At 42.3% G+C, this 13148-nt stretch overlaps 2 protein-coding genes across 3 annotated transcripts in view; one reads left to right on the top strand and one right to left on the bottom strand.

The window, feature by feature from the left end:
* stag1a (STAG1 cohesin complex component a) overlaps positions 1-3467 on the top strand; it is a 43940-nt gene extending 40473 nt beyond the window's left edge. For both annotated transcript variants that reach the window (XM_076295418.1, XM_076295417.1), the window contains exons 31-34: positions 1083-1196; positions 1516-1630; positions 1802-1882; positions 2037-3467. In XM_076295418.1, the coding sequence (XP_076151533.1) occupies positions 1083-1196; positions 1516-1630; positions 1802-1882; positions 2037-2060 (334 nt within the window). In that variant the 3' untranslated portion in view covers positions 2061-3467. The remainder of the gene's footprint in view (positions 1-1082; positions 1197-1515; positions 1631-1801; positions 1883-2036) is intronic.
* Positions 3468-3472: 5 nt separating this feature from the next.
* Positions 3473-9060, bottom strand: pccb (propionyl-CoA carboxylase subunit beta). The gene is made up of 15 exons (XM_076295419.1): positions 8811-9060; positions 8569-8688; positions 8036-8104; positions 7891-7947; positions 7593-7706; positions 7382-7492; positions 6378-6486; positions 5975-6095; positions 5462-5543; positions 5253-5376; positions 4971-5078; positions 4752-4852; positions 4498-4596; positions 3925-4024; positions 3473-3814 (listed from the first exon to the last, which is right to left on the bottom strand). Exons 1-15 carry the CDS (start codon positions 9045-9047, stop codon positions 3693-3695), a joined length of 1674 nt encoding a protein of 557 aa, XP_076151534.1. The 5' UTR covers positions 9048-9060; the 3' UTR covers positions 3473-3692.
* Positions 9061-13148: the final 4088 nt, after the last annotated feature.

Below are 13148 nucleotides of genomic sequence, written 5' to 3'. Positions count from 1 at the left end.
AAAAAGTTATTGTGTGCACATCCCACCTTCTGGCAGGTGCAGGACAAAAACAAACCTACTCCAGTGAAAGAAAAAAATATAATGTCCGCAACACTGCTTTATTCCCCATATTTAATGTACAAAAGCAACGTTTCGACCCTGCTGGGTCTCACCAAGCAGGGTCGAAACAATGCCTTTGTACATTAACGAAACATTGCGGACATTATATATTTTTTTCACGGGTGTGGGAACTCACCATTGGCAGTGCACATTCCGAGAGGCGGGATAAACGGTCGTCTTTCAAATTCCATCTGCACGCAATAGAGCTCATGAGTCACATACATTTTCCCACCAGCAGAGCTAATTGGCTAGTTCAGCAAACTTTTGCCACCTTAAAAAAAGCTTAACTCGAGTAGCGCTGTTCGCCAGCAGCAGCATCCATCTTCTTTGTTTTCAAGTAGCAGGGAATTCATGCAGAACCATCGCAACTCTGCCATCATTATGTTAAGCCCGCCCACTGACTCTATACACGATGTAATTGGCCTGATCGAAGTTTGATTTTTCCAGCTCGCAAGCCAACGGAGACTTGCTAGATTACATGAAAATTACATTTGCTGCCGCTAGAGTGCGTCTAGATTTCTAGGCTAGAGAAAAGGCACAACTCCGGCAGGAATTTTGTCACCATGGTAAAGGCATTTTTTGATCTGTGGGTGGGCGCACATAGCGCATGCATTACGTTGCACATTATGGCAAAGGGGACATGAAGCTCATCATATGTTTCCTAAAGTATATGCACCAATAAAATAAAATAGAAATACTTGAATACATTTAGAGAAAAAAAGCAATATGTAAATTGTATCAGACTCGTCCCCATCTCTGATTCAAGTTGCTTTGAACAGGACAGAGGTTTAGCCCTGCAAGCTTTACTTTGAACAGGACAGAGGTTTAGCCCTGCAGGCTTTACTTTGAACAGGAGAGAGGTTTAGCCCTGCAGGCTTTACTTTGTTGTCCAAAAAATCTGAAGGAAAAGTGAATAAAATATGACCCTGAATATACTTGTGTATTCTGTGCGTGCGTGTGTGTGTGTGTGAATGTGTGTATAGTCCTCAGATGCAGATATCGTGGCTAGGCCAGCAGAAGTTGGAGGAGGTGAGCAGGAAGGACCGCACGGCCATGAACTACATGAAGGCCCGCAGTGGAGGAGTCCGGCAGACAGTGTAAGTCACCGCCCATGCCTTGACCCTGACGCATCACCCACGAGTACGCCTGCTTTCATGGCCACAGGACAGTGTCGATATATCCCCCGATAGGCAAACAAGGACTGTCACGGTTTTCCACATTGAGCAAGTTAAGACAAATACCCCGCCTATCTCATCATCTCTCCATAATGCACAGAAGTGATCTCAATTTACTGTCTTTAAAATGCACAGGCACGCTTAAGAAAGATACCAAGGGTTTGCTGCTGTTGATGAGGGCCACTTGACACGTCAAGTGTGCTTGTTTGTGAGATACTTGCTTTTGTGCTCCGCATGACAGGCGCGGTCTCATGGAGGATGACGCGGAGCCCATTTTCGAGGACGTCATGATGTCATCGCGTGGGCAGCTGGAGGACATGAACGAGGAGTTTGAGGACACTATGGTCATTGACTTGGTTGGTATTGTGTTTTTAAGTACCGTTTCTCACATAATGCATTTGCATCAGATAATAGATGCTTCCACCTCAAGTATCCACTTTTGCTTAGTGAATCATAAACAAAAGCTGCCAACACAGATGTATTCAAGTGAGTGTGAACTTGCATAACATCATTCACTTTCGCCTCAGCCTCCATCAAGGAACAGACGTGAACGAGCAGAGTTGAGACCAGACTTCTTTGACTCAGCAGCTATGATTGAGGATGAATCAGTAAGTAGCTAATACCAATGGCTAATATTAAATTACGAATTTCTTGCAGTTGACGCCCAGTAGGAAAAACCTTACTGTTCAAAATTGCGTGTCCATGACTGCATGTCTGGTAAGGTAACAGATACCTAAAAAGCTCAAACCTCTCTCCCTGTAGGGTTTCACAATGCCCATGTTCTGAAGTGCCACATATGGAGATGAGGTTCTGGGAGAAGATAAAACCCCTTTGGAGTCCCCGGGGACCGCAGACTTGTCAAAAACGCAGATGGTGCCTGTTTATCCAGTGAGGAGGAGGAGGCGGAGGGCAAGAAACTGGTGTGGTGCCAAGATGTTACTGTTTCAGAGTGATGGTGCCTCCTTTCCTATGAACACTATACCGGAGAAGTATTATTGTTAAAGAGGGGATTTCAAACTATGTGACTGAAGAGCTATGAAGATCTTAAAAGAAAGGGGGGTGGGGTGGAGGGGGGGGGGTTATCTGGAAGTCACTTTGACATCCTACCAGGCTGCATCATCACCCGCTCAGCTATAAGGTGATTCACACTGGATTGGGTTTACATTGTGGTACGCTTTTATCTCGTAGGAATGTACGGTCCCACATTTTAAAGATGTACATATTTATGTTTTAGCTCCTCACTGTGTAGGCACACTGGACAGTTAACTGTGGTGTGGTTTTCTATCAGGTCACAAGCTGTCCATGGCTCTTCATGGAACTGAATCTAATGGGAACTCTTTCTTGGCCATTCTCTCCATTTTCTTTGACCATATGCGCCAGAGAGGCAGCACAGCTGTTTTCAGACCACCACGGAGGTCTGCAGATAACCGACATGGGTGGCTTTTGCATAGGCATTCACAGAACTGGCCAACATCAGTCAGTGACCAGAATTGGCTGTCAGTACAGGAGAGTCCTCCTGGATAGATTCATACTGAACACTCAGGCCTTCGATAAAAGCCTGAGGACAACCAGATGCCACCATAAATCATGTATTTTGGCTTTTTAAAACCTTATAGAAAAAAAACAAACACGATGCCTAAAAACAATATTTTCAATTGGTAGCTTTTAGTATGAATTTCTGAATTTTAGTGAGTTTTGTCAGATGTTTGTACAGGTCTGTTTGGATGTATATTGTTGCCAAATTGTGGACAACATTCACTTCATACCCATATCAAAACAGGACTGGATTACTGAAAAAAAAAAGCTAAAAAAAAAAAAAAAAGTATGTTGGAGACTTAAGAATTGGAATTTAAAAATGAAAGGCTACAATAATTAAAGCATGGATGAAGCTCATCAGTTGCCACATTGTCTAAGTGCTTTATGGTCCTGTATTTAAAAAAAAAAAAGAAAAATCCTGTCGGTGTCATATCATACCGCCCAAGTTTTCATGTCAACCTCCTTTTTTCTATCCCTTGTGCTCCCTGATTGGTTTTGCTAGTAACCCTGTAAATTGTACATTTTCAATATAAAAAAGTGTGTTTCTTTTGTACAACTTAGAGCTGATGTATCACTTTCCCTTTTAATGGAAACTGTTCTGATTTTTTTCTGTGGACTAATGAAAAGTCACTTTTTTAATAAAAACATGTAATCAATTTTTTTTGGTACTGTTGTGTTTATTCTCAATCAGTATACACTTCAACCCAAAGGGTCACACTACAACATGGTGGACCAAACAGATTTCGCGAACATAGTGTACAAAAGTTCTGTTTAAGGTAAGGCTTAGTTATCATTGGATAACTGGTGTAGTATTATGGATCTCAATCCTACATTATCTACAAAATAACCGCACACACAATCAATTACACCAGACAGACAGCTTTACAAGGGAATGTTGGCATGTTTTTTCCAGGGGTTGCTTTGCTTCTTACTGGCCAGGACCTCCAGGTCTCGGCAGATTCTCTTTCTGGTTGTTGAGGGCTGAATAATGTCATCAACAAAACCTGAAGAAGAATGAAAAGTTGGGTATCAGAGAACATTGCAGCAACAGTCATGAGAGAGCACATATCACAGGACTGGGAGGCTTCGGTGTGGTGACAGTGGTCAGCAGTACCTCTGACAGCGGCAGGGAAAGGGTTGGCAAACGTCTCCACATACTCGGCTTCAGCCTCCGCCTGGTTCTCCTTGCCCCTGAAGATGATCTGCACAGCACCCTGAACAAGTTCACAGATGTGTGAGTCACTGTGCATAAAATACTACATCCTTTTTCTGTGGTGAGACTCCAGTGATGATGCACAGGACATCATTTTGAGTGAAGTTGCTGTGCAATCTTGTTTTAGTTCTAATAAAGTTGCTGAGCCATCTTGTTCATTCTTTAATCATCAGTGGGCAACTTGTCACCATCATCCACTCTTGAGCAATGCTGGTGTGCGGTAACTAGGAACCGGTCATGTGCCATGGCCAGCAACATTGCTCAAAAAGTCTGATCATTTAAAAATATATCCTTGTAATCCCCTAGTTACATTGAATATAGTTCCGCATTATTACAAAAGATCTGTTTTTAAATGCTCAAAGTAAATATGAAGCGTTTTATTTTGTATAACAAATTGTACGTTTTATGGTTCTTCCTGTTTATTCACTGACGGCAGTGCAGTACGCATTCATTGTTTTGAGCAGCTGCTGTTACCTTGGCACCCATGACAGCAACTTCGGCAGATGGCCAGGCGTAGTTCAAGTCCCCTCGGAGATGTTTGGAGCTCATGACGTCATATGCCCCTCCATAGGCCTTTAGTCAACACACAACATCGGGACATCAGTTTAAATTGCTCATCAGTGATGATCACAAAAGCCTTCATTCACTTTCAACACACAACATCGGGACATCAGTTTAAATTGCTCATCAGAGATGATCACAAAAGCCTTCATTCACTATCAACACACCTTTCTTGTGATGATGGTGATTTTGGGAACGGTTGCCTCTGCGAATGCATAAAGCAGCTTCGCCCCATGTCTGATAATGCCTCCATATTCCTGAGCGGTGCCTGACAATCATAAGAGATTCACTACACATCTATTTTTTATGATTTAACAAAAGGCTATAACTGCACTGGGCAGCACCAAATGTAAAGGATAAACAAGGATGAACAACCCTACAAATACCTGGCAAAAATCCAGGCACATCCACAAAGGTAATAATTGGAATGTTGAAGGCATCACAAAAACGAACAAAGCGAGCCCCTTTCACTGAGGAGTTGATATCCAGACAGCCTAAGGTTTGCATGCAAAACAAGAGACAGACAACCAAATGTAGGCTACAGCAAGTGAGAAAATGAGACCACATCAGCATCGACAATGGGCTGTGCCCATTATTAATCCTGAAACATAAATATGATAATTACATCCAATCAGTGCAAAAATCATTCATCCTCATGGGTGACTAACCTGAAGCCACCTTAGGCTGGTTACCCACAATGCCCACGGTGCGGCCATTCATCCTGGCAAACCCCACAACAATGTTTTTGGCGTAGTTTGGCATGATTTCAAAAAATTCTCTTTCGTCCACAATCTAAACAGAATGCAACCAAAACCCTATCAGTGGCATCCTTTGGGCTAAACATTCTCTGGACTTTTTAGAATTTAACGATACATACTGCCTGAACGATATCCAGCATGTCATAGGCTTTAGTGGTTTCAAAGGGAACAATTGTATCAAGGCCAGGAACAAGACGATCACTGAAGAAAGAAGAAAACAATTCTTTTTATTATTTTAATTTCTAAAAAAGTAATTTGTTGCCAGACCAATATCCTTATGCCATTTGCCTACAACTATAGGGGGGTATTCTATGAAACAAGTAAGTTGTGTGTTGAGTCTAAAGCCAGTGGTTCATTCATATTCAGCAAGCACAGGCAGAAGTTTGTATTGATTGCCCTTTTTGCTATTTTGTTTACTATTTACAATTGACCTTTTTATACAAAAATGTTCCAATGCAAGTTAAACGGGAAAAAAAAAAGAAAAAAAAAATCACAAGGAATGTTTGCTTCTGTTTGTCAAATGTAAACATACTTCAGACTTTAGGCTCAACATACCACTAATCACTTCATAGTATACCTCGAAGGACCTTGCTGGCAAATAGGTAAAGTACAGAACACGATAAAAGAAATACCTGGGGTCGTGACATTCCATGACAGGAGATGGGTCTTTGTTGCTCAAAGGGAGGAAGTTAAAGAAGTCCCTAAGGTTCAGGAGTGCATCTATATCATTCTCAAAGGCCTTGTGAGCAACACCTGTAAATGGCAGAACATATGGATGTGTTATTCTAACATGTCAACAAGAAAACCAATGATTGGGGGGCAGGATGAGTAGGGCTGGAGCAACAAGAACAATACCAGAGCCAACAGTACCAGATTCATACATTTCGCACATGCAAAAAGAGCTTTTCATGACAACATTCAATAACCAGTGTTTTCATTCAGTGTGACCTCAGTGTGACCTCTTTTTGGTTTTTCCCATTGTTTTTTTAAAGGGTCCAACTGCAAGTGCAGTGGACTGTGGCTTGAGACACCCACCGGACACAGCAGTGTGCGTCTTTGCTCCTCCAAGCTCCTCCTGGGTCACATCCTCATTGGTCACTGACTTCACTACATCTGGGCCCGTAATGAACAGATATGACGTGTCCTAGATGAGAGCAAAGACAAAACGTGTCAATCTGATCTTGGGGGTTTTGTCAGCAAAGTGGGACTTGACTCAATTCGGGTCACAAGTCTTATCTCCTACCATCATGCCAGCAATCACACGTGTGATTAATGCATCACTGGCTTCTGGCATATTTCCTGATGCATTTAAACTGGCTTGGGTAACACAGCTGCTTAAAAAGCCTCCTCCTATTCCTATCTAAGACTATCGACAGGGCAGTTTCCAAACAGGTGACAGAACTTCGTAATAGCCTCCTTGATCCAAATCAAGCTGACTTTAAAAGTGCCCACTCCACAGAAACAGCTTTGTTGTCGGTGACAGAAGCCTTAAAAGCAGCTAGAGCAGCAGCCCGGTCATCGGTGCTCATCTTGCTTGACTCATCAGAAACGCTTGATATGGTCAACCTCCGTATCCTACTATCTATACTCTCAAACTTGGGCAGATGATCTCTGACAGAGTGCATACCTGGTTTGAATCCTTCCTAACTGGGCGTTCGTTCAATGTGTCATAGCAAGGACAAACATCCATATCTCACCACCTCGCCAGAGGGAAGCCCCAAGGCTTGGGGGGCTGGGGCCCCTTCTTTTTTTTGCCCTATGCACTACCTCAGTGGGCTCAAATACCTGCTTGCATGGCTTCTCATACAAATTGACAATCTCCTTTGACTACTCTTCTGGCAGGTACTTAACCTCCTGTACCATCTTCCTCGGTTATCTTTTGGTGTTTGCAAGGTAGTTTTTAATGTTACACTAAGGTCTCTTTTTTATGATGTAGCTTGAGTGTAAGTCCTCATTGTGTAAGTGTAAATGCTCAGAACAGTGGATATTAAACATGGATGACCCACTCATGGTCACTGTCTCTTTTGGCAGATTCTCACCTTCACCATGAAAGTGAAATCGGTCAGCGCAGGTGAATAGACAGCACCTCCAGCACAAGGACCCATGATGAGGGAGATCTGAGGGACTACACCTGAAGCCATCACATTCCTCTACATGATAGAGAGAAAGAGAGAGTAAGTGAAAAGAAAAGTAAAGCCTCACTTAACACCTTTAATAACCTAAAATCTAGCTCCCGTTCAATGACTTTACCAGGAAAATGTCTGCATATCCAGCCAGAGACTCCACTCCCTCTTGAATGCGGGCTCCTCCTGAGTCATTAAGGCCAATCACAGGGGCACCCACCATCATCGCCTGGTCCATGATCTATGACCAAGGAATAAAGATAGATCTAGGAAGCTAGAGCTTGTAGTCACAGTTACACATCTGTTAATGACCTTAGTGTAAACAAACAAACAAACATACATTTCCAACATGGACTTCAACTGAAAATTCCTTGACACTACAGTGATTCAGTAACACCATGAAAGCACTCAAATCCTTTCCGCACCTTACAGATCTTTTGGGCATGAGCTCCTGAGAGACTTCCTCCAAACACTGTGAAATCCTGTCAATGAAGACAGAAATACCATAAGACATGGAAAACTGAGCTTCGACAAATGAAGACATACCCATGACAACGTCATTTCACTTACCTGACTAAATACGTACACCAGTCTGCCATTGATCCTGCCCTGTCCAGTAACGACACTGTCACCCGGGAACTGCACAGAAGAAAGGTTCATCAAAAAGATCAGACAAACTGGCCATCACATTTTCTTTGTGTGTGTGTGTGTGTGGCTTGTCCGACCTCAGAATAAGAAATAACCCAAAGTCCAAGTGTTTATAAAACGCATTGTTGCACACAGCAGTCTGACTCCACTTGAGCCCAGTCCCTTGATGTTTTTTGCTACTGAGATCCAACATTTCCTCCATTGACAGTCTGGGTCTCTCTGTACATGCAGCCTAGTTTACTTTAAAGAGGAGGAAAGCTTTGGCAGACTTATTCCTTATTCCCATCTAGCAAACTCATGTTCGTGCTGCAGATAATGACTAAACATCAACAACAAAACACAAGTTGTTCTCATGACGTCCTCTGATTGGTTACTCTAGAGTTATGAAACACTTTTTAGTAAAGCCCTGGCGATCGAACAAAACATGAATGCAAATCTACAGTTATAACGCAGACCTTATTGCGATCTGCCTCCATCCCGAAATCCGAGCATCTGTGTTCGACAAACATGTCATATTCGACGAAAGAGTCAGGATCTAACAGCAGTTCGACTCTCTCTCTTGCTGTCAATTTACCCTGTTGAGAAAACAAAAGACGTCTTGCTGATGTTAAGTTATGTTACTTCAATTGTTTCGGGTGGACAAATTCGTCCGAAGCACCTATAAAAGTTGAGAATTTCTGACAAAAGTTCCACTTGCCCTTTTGTGTTGTGCATCTATTCTCATCTGACCTCCTCCAACGAGCGCTGCATTCCGTTTCTTTTCTATGCGCTCTTGAACCGTGAGATGACCTACAGAATAATATCTTGAATGCCGCAAGATATTTGATGTGGTGGCTACAGCTACCCCATGGTTCACGTGTGTCAATGTCTGAAATGAAACTTTCAAGCCATTCAGCAACCCTCGGGAGCACCGTACAGCCGTGAGCGCCGCCATTGTTATTTTACGGATGAACCTAGTCGGACAGGATAAGCTAAAGGTGTCCTGCCCGACTGAGCCAATAATGACTGTGTATTAACTAGTTTTCGCCAATCATAATGCTTACATTTGAAGAGGGCGGGATATCACACCATGTGCTCTCCAGAAAACTTGACATTTGTAGGCTATCGCGATGCATGTGTTTTAAAAACTACAGTTCACGTCTACCATTGCTGTGGTCTTCTTAGTGGTCGGCGTCAAAAACGCCCCTCATTGGCGTTAACACTAACAACAACGACATGTCTAATGCATGTGCTTGCTGCACGTTCTGCTGCAGGATCTATCTATCTATCTATCTCCATCCAATGTTGATGAACATACAAGGAAGTTTATTGTCACATGCATATAGTTACTGGAAGTAAGAAATGCAGTGAAATTATGTCTGGTGTCAGCCTATTTGTGCATTAATGGGGGGGGGGGTAAAAAGTGCAGTAGAAGAGGGGTTTAGTAGATTAAGTGGCAAGGGCTGCATAAAAAAGGTGGGGGAGGATTGGGATTGGGGGGGGGGCACCAACAAGGAGCACCCAAGAGCAACAGGGGCAGAAAGGCTAGGCAATCAAGGACATGGGTAGATGAAGGAGAAACATGTACATGGACATCAGTGTTGGGGAGTAACGGAATACATGTACCGGCGTTACGTATTCAGAATACAAATTATGAGTAACTGTATTCCGATACAGTTACAAGTTAAATAGTTGGTATTTAGAATACAGTTACATTGTTGAAACCAATGGATTACATGACGATACTTCTCTGTTTCATAAGTTTATTCACTCTCTAAATAAATAAAGCCCACCCAGCACACAACGTCTTTTGGACGTTGATATCTGGGCTAAATCCCGTCGGTCCGTTATGGCCGTGATTTCAACCAAAATTAGACGTAGAAAATCAGTCTTTGTTTGGCCGGTCCATTCTGGTCTAAATAAAGACGTCTTTTAGACGTCTGTTTCAGACCACATATCAACCAACTCAATACTGTTATAAATTAATTTAATCTCTTGGTAGCCATTTTAATTTTGGTCTGTTTTCATAGTTGTTGCTACCAAAATGGCGGTGTTATTAACAAAATTAATGTTCTTCTGGTTAATAACGGAAAGGAACAGCCTGTTGCAGGACGAGTTGGAATGCTGTAACTTAGAATCTTGATGACAAGAACGACTTCGAACGCGATACAGCCAATCATGTTCAAGCGCGGGAACTCTCCGTTTTGGTAAATGCATTTCTAAAACCGTTAGAGCTGTGGGTTTTGAGAAAGCTGGAGAGCGGTCAGAGATATAGCGTAGTGAGCGATTTTGTAATAGTGGTAGATTATATAGTAGATTCATACATTAATAGCTTAATAGATAATAGAATAATAGTTATATATCGATATTATACTTAATAGTAATCATTTTTCCATAAATTAATTTGTTCCTGTTCGTCTGTTTGTGTACTCCTGTTACCCTATTCCCCTATTCCAGGATAAATACAATCATCATTTTCCAGGTGAGTTATAGTGTTCATTTATGAATTTAAATAGTTTAATTTCTTAGGTTTTCACTAATACAGATGACGTGAGCCTGCTAGCTGCTAATGACATTACCGGACTCTAACGTTACATGGCTGGCTAATACTAGCGCTAGCTAGCTGCTCAAACTAGCAACGTTTCTCAAAGTGTCTTAGACAAGGTCTTGATAGCTAACCTTGCCAGTAACGTTAGCACCGAACTAACGTTAGCTACCGATACACCTGGCAAACCATTATGAGTATATATGCATGTTCCTGATCTGGCAGACATTAACGGGTGCATCACTGCATCATAGCATAGTGTTTGCCACTGACTTTGGCGCCATTATCTAAAATTTGATTAGAAAAAAATATGTTTGCCATCCCAAAGCATACCAGAGGCGCGGGAAGATATTTTCGGCGGGGGGATTCCACGGTCCATTTGCGGCTTGCATCCTTTCTGTTTTTGTTGTTTAGAAAACGTTTTATACTATGCTTGAATTCTTAGGCTTAGTTAATGCATTAGGTAGGTGTAAACATTGTTTGCTTTTAATCCATAATCGTTTTTCCATAAATTAATTTGTTCCTGTTCGTCTGTTCGTGTACTCCTGTTCCCCTCTTCTCCCATTCCAGGATAACTACAGAAATCATCATTTTTCAGGTGAGTTATAGCGTTAATTTATGCATTTAAATAGTTTCATTTCTTAGGTTTTCACTAATACAGATGACGTGAGCCTGCTAGCTGCTAATGACATTACCGGACTCTACGTTACATGACTGGCTAAAGCCACTCAAACTAGCAACGTTTCTCAACGTGTCTTAGACAAGGTCTTGATAGCTAACCTTGCCTGTAACTTTAGCACCGAACTAACGTTACGCTTGGCAAACCATTATGAGTATATGTGCATGTTCCTGATCTGGCAGACATTAACGGGTGCATTACTGCATTCTATCATAGTTAGTGTTTCCCACTGACTTTGGCGCCATTATGGAATGTGAAAAAATATGTTTGCCATCCCAAAGCATACCAGAGACGCGGCATATTTTCGGCTGGGGGTGCGGGGGGATTCCACGGTCCATTTGCGGCTTGCATGCCTAGGCAACTCAGAAGCTCCTAAAAGCAATCTATGATTTCCATGTTTAAATCCAAGCCCCGCCGTCTTGCACTAGCCTCAAAACGCAGCCAGCGCGCATTATGGACGCGTCATCGGAGACCCTGAAATGACTGTTTGCACAGCAAATTAGGAGTAAAGTAAGTGGAGGTAACTCCTGTTCCTCACTGATCGCGGTTCCTGATGTCTGTTCAAAGGATATTTTCCCAAGTATTAATAGCTCAGGCTACTTCGGCCAATCGGTTACACAGTTTGCTAATCAATAAACAGAGCCTATAGTTCACGTGTTGATTTAGACCTAGGCCTACAATTAAACCAATCTCTAAAATAGGCACTGCATTCTAAGTTTTTTATTCTAACTTAAAATAGCTTTATGGATTATTTTTTTTTCTAATTAGATCTAGCCTACGTTTTAAAATGAATTATATAATATGGTGGAGCCTCTGAAGAATTATTCTTGCGAGTAGGCTAGCATATTTTAACGTGCGGTTTTTGATTGTCATTACGCAATCACGTTCATTTTGAGAGCACTGATATACAGTAGCCTAGATAGTGTTTACATTTACAGGTCATTTGCGTTCCACCTGTCATATGCGCCCCTCACTTGTACTGGGTTGATGCCACCGAAAAATCTCACAGGCACTAATATATTTTCTGGCTACGCCCTTAAAGTAGCCTATTTATTTAGTTTGTTTTAATTAGCCTAGTCGCCTGCTGTACAGTAGTTTTAGTGGTCACCTTGCTATTTTAAAGTTGTATCAGGTAGCATAGTTGACTTTACATTCTCCTATGTGGGCCTAACACTTCAGCCATTTGGAACAGAAGAACACACCAGAATAGGCCTGTTTAGTAGGCCTAAGCAGGATTTGATGGCCGCATTCCTACACTTATAAAATCCAATTCAATGCGGAAGTAATCTAAGTATTCAGAATACGTTACTCAGATTGAGTAACGTAACGGAATACGTTACAGATTACATTTTTGGGCATGTATTCTGTATTCTGTAACGGAATACGTTTTGAAAGTAACCCTGGTCAGGGTTTAAACCGGAGTCCGAAGTGCTAACCAGTAGGCCACGGCTGCCCCCACAAAAAATTGGTTGGCTATGCACTCTGACAGCCATACCAATGAGCATAAGGTCTTTGGCGTTGCGGTCACGTTGCAGGTATGGTACACTGTAGGCCTGGGTTTAAGCCCAGGAGGAGTGACTGCACTCTCCATTCACTACATGTGGTGAGGAACTAGCATGACGTGCTGTGAGGCCATCTATCAATCAGAGACTTGCCCAGAGTATGAGCTGTATTAGGGACCCCTAGAGACCCCTGACCCCTGTGTGATGGACCCCAGAGATGAGTGTGTATGGCACTCTAGGATGGCAAAAGCGCAGGGGTGATTGGATGGGTAATTCTGTGTGTGAAGGCATTTTTAACAAATGCATCATCAATTACATAAGCCAATAGGG

Source organism: Alosa pseudoharengus, unplaced genomic scaffold, assembly GCF_046254945.1.
Source record: "Alosa pseudoharengus isolate Yale_2024_CS ecotype anadromous, Long Island Sound unplaced genomic scaffold, YU_APseudo_1.1 YU_APseudo_1.1_scf_2, whole genome shotgun sequence".
NCBI lineage: Eukaryota > Metazoa > Chordata > Actinopteri > Clupeiformes > Clupeidae > Alosa > Alosa pseudoharengus.
This window is presented reverse-complemented; position numbering and strand designations above follow the sequence as displayed.

Coding starts and splice junctions, on each gene's coding strand:
- pccb (XM_076295419.1), bottom strand. CDS start 9,047: ATGGCGGCGCTCACGGCTGTACGGTGCTCCCGAGGGTTGCTGAATGGC. Junction 7,948..8,035: donor TGGTGTACGTATTTAGTCAG/GTAAGTGAAATG, acceptor CTTCATTGACAG/GATTTCACAGTGTTTGGAGG. Junction 7,493..7,592: donor GATATGCAGACATTTTCCTG/GTAAAGTCATTG, acceptor TCTATCATGTAG/AGGAATGTGATGGCTTCAGG.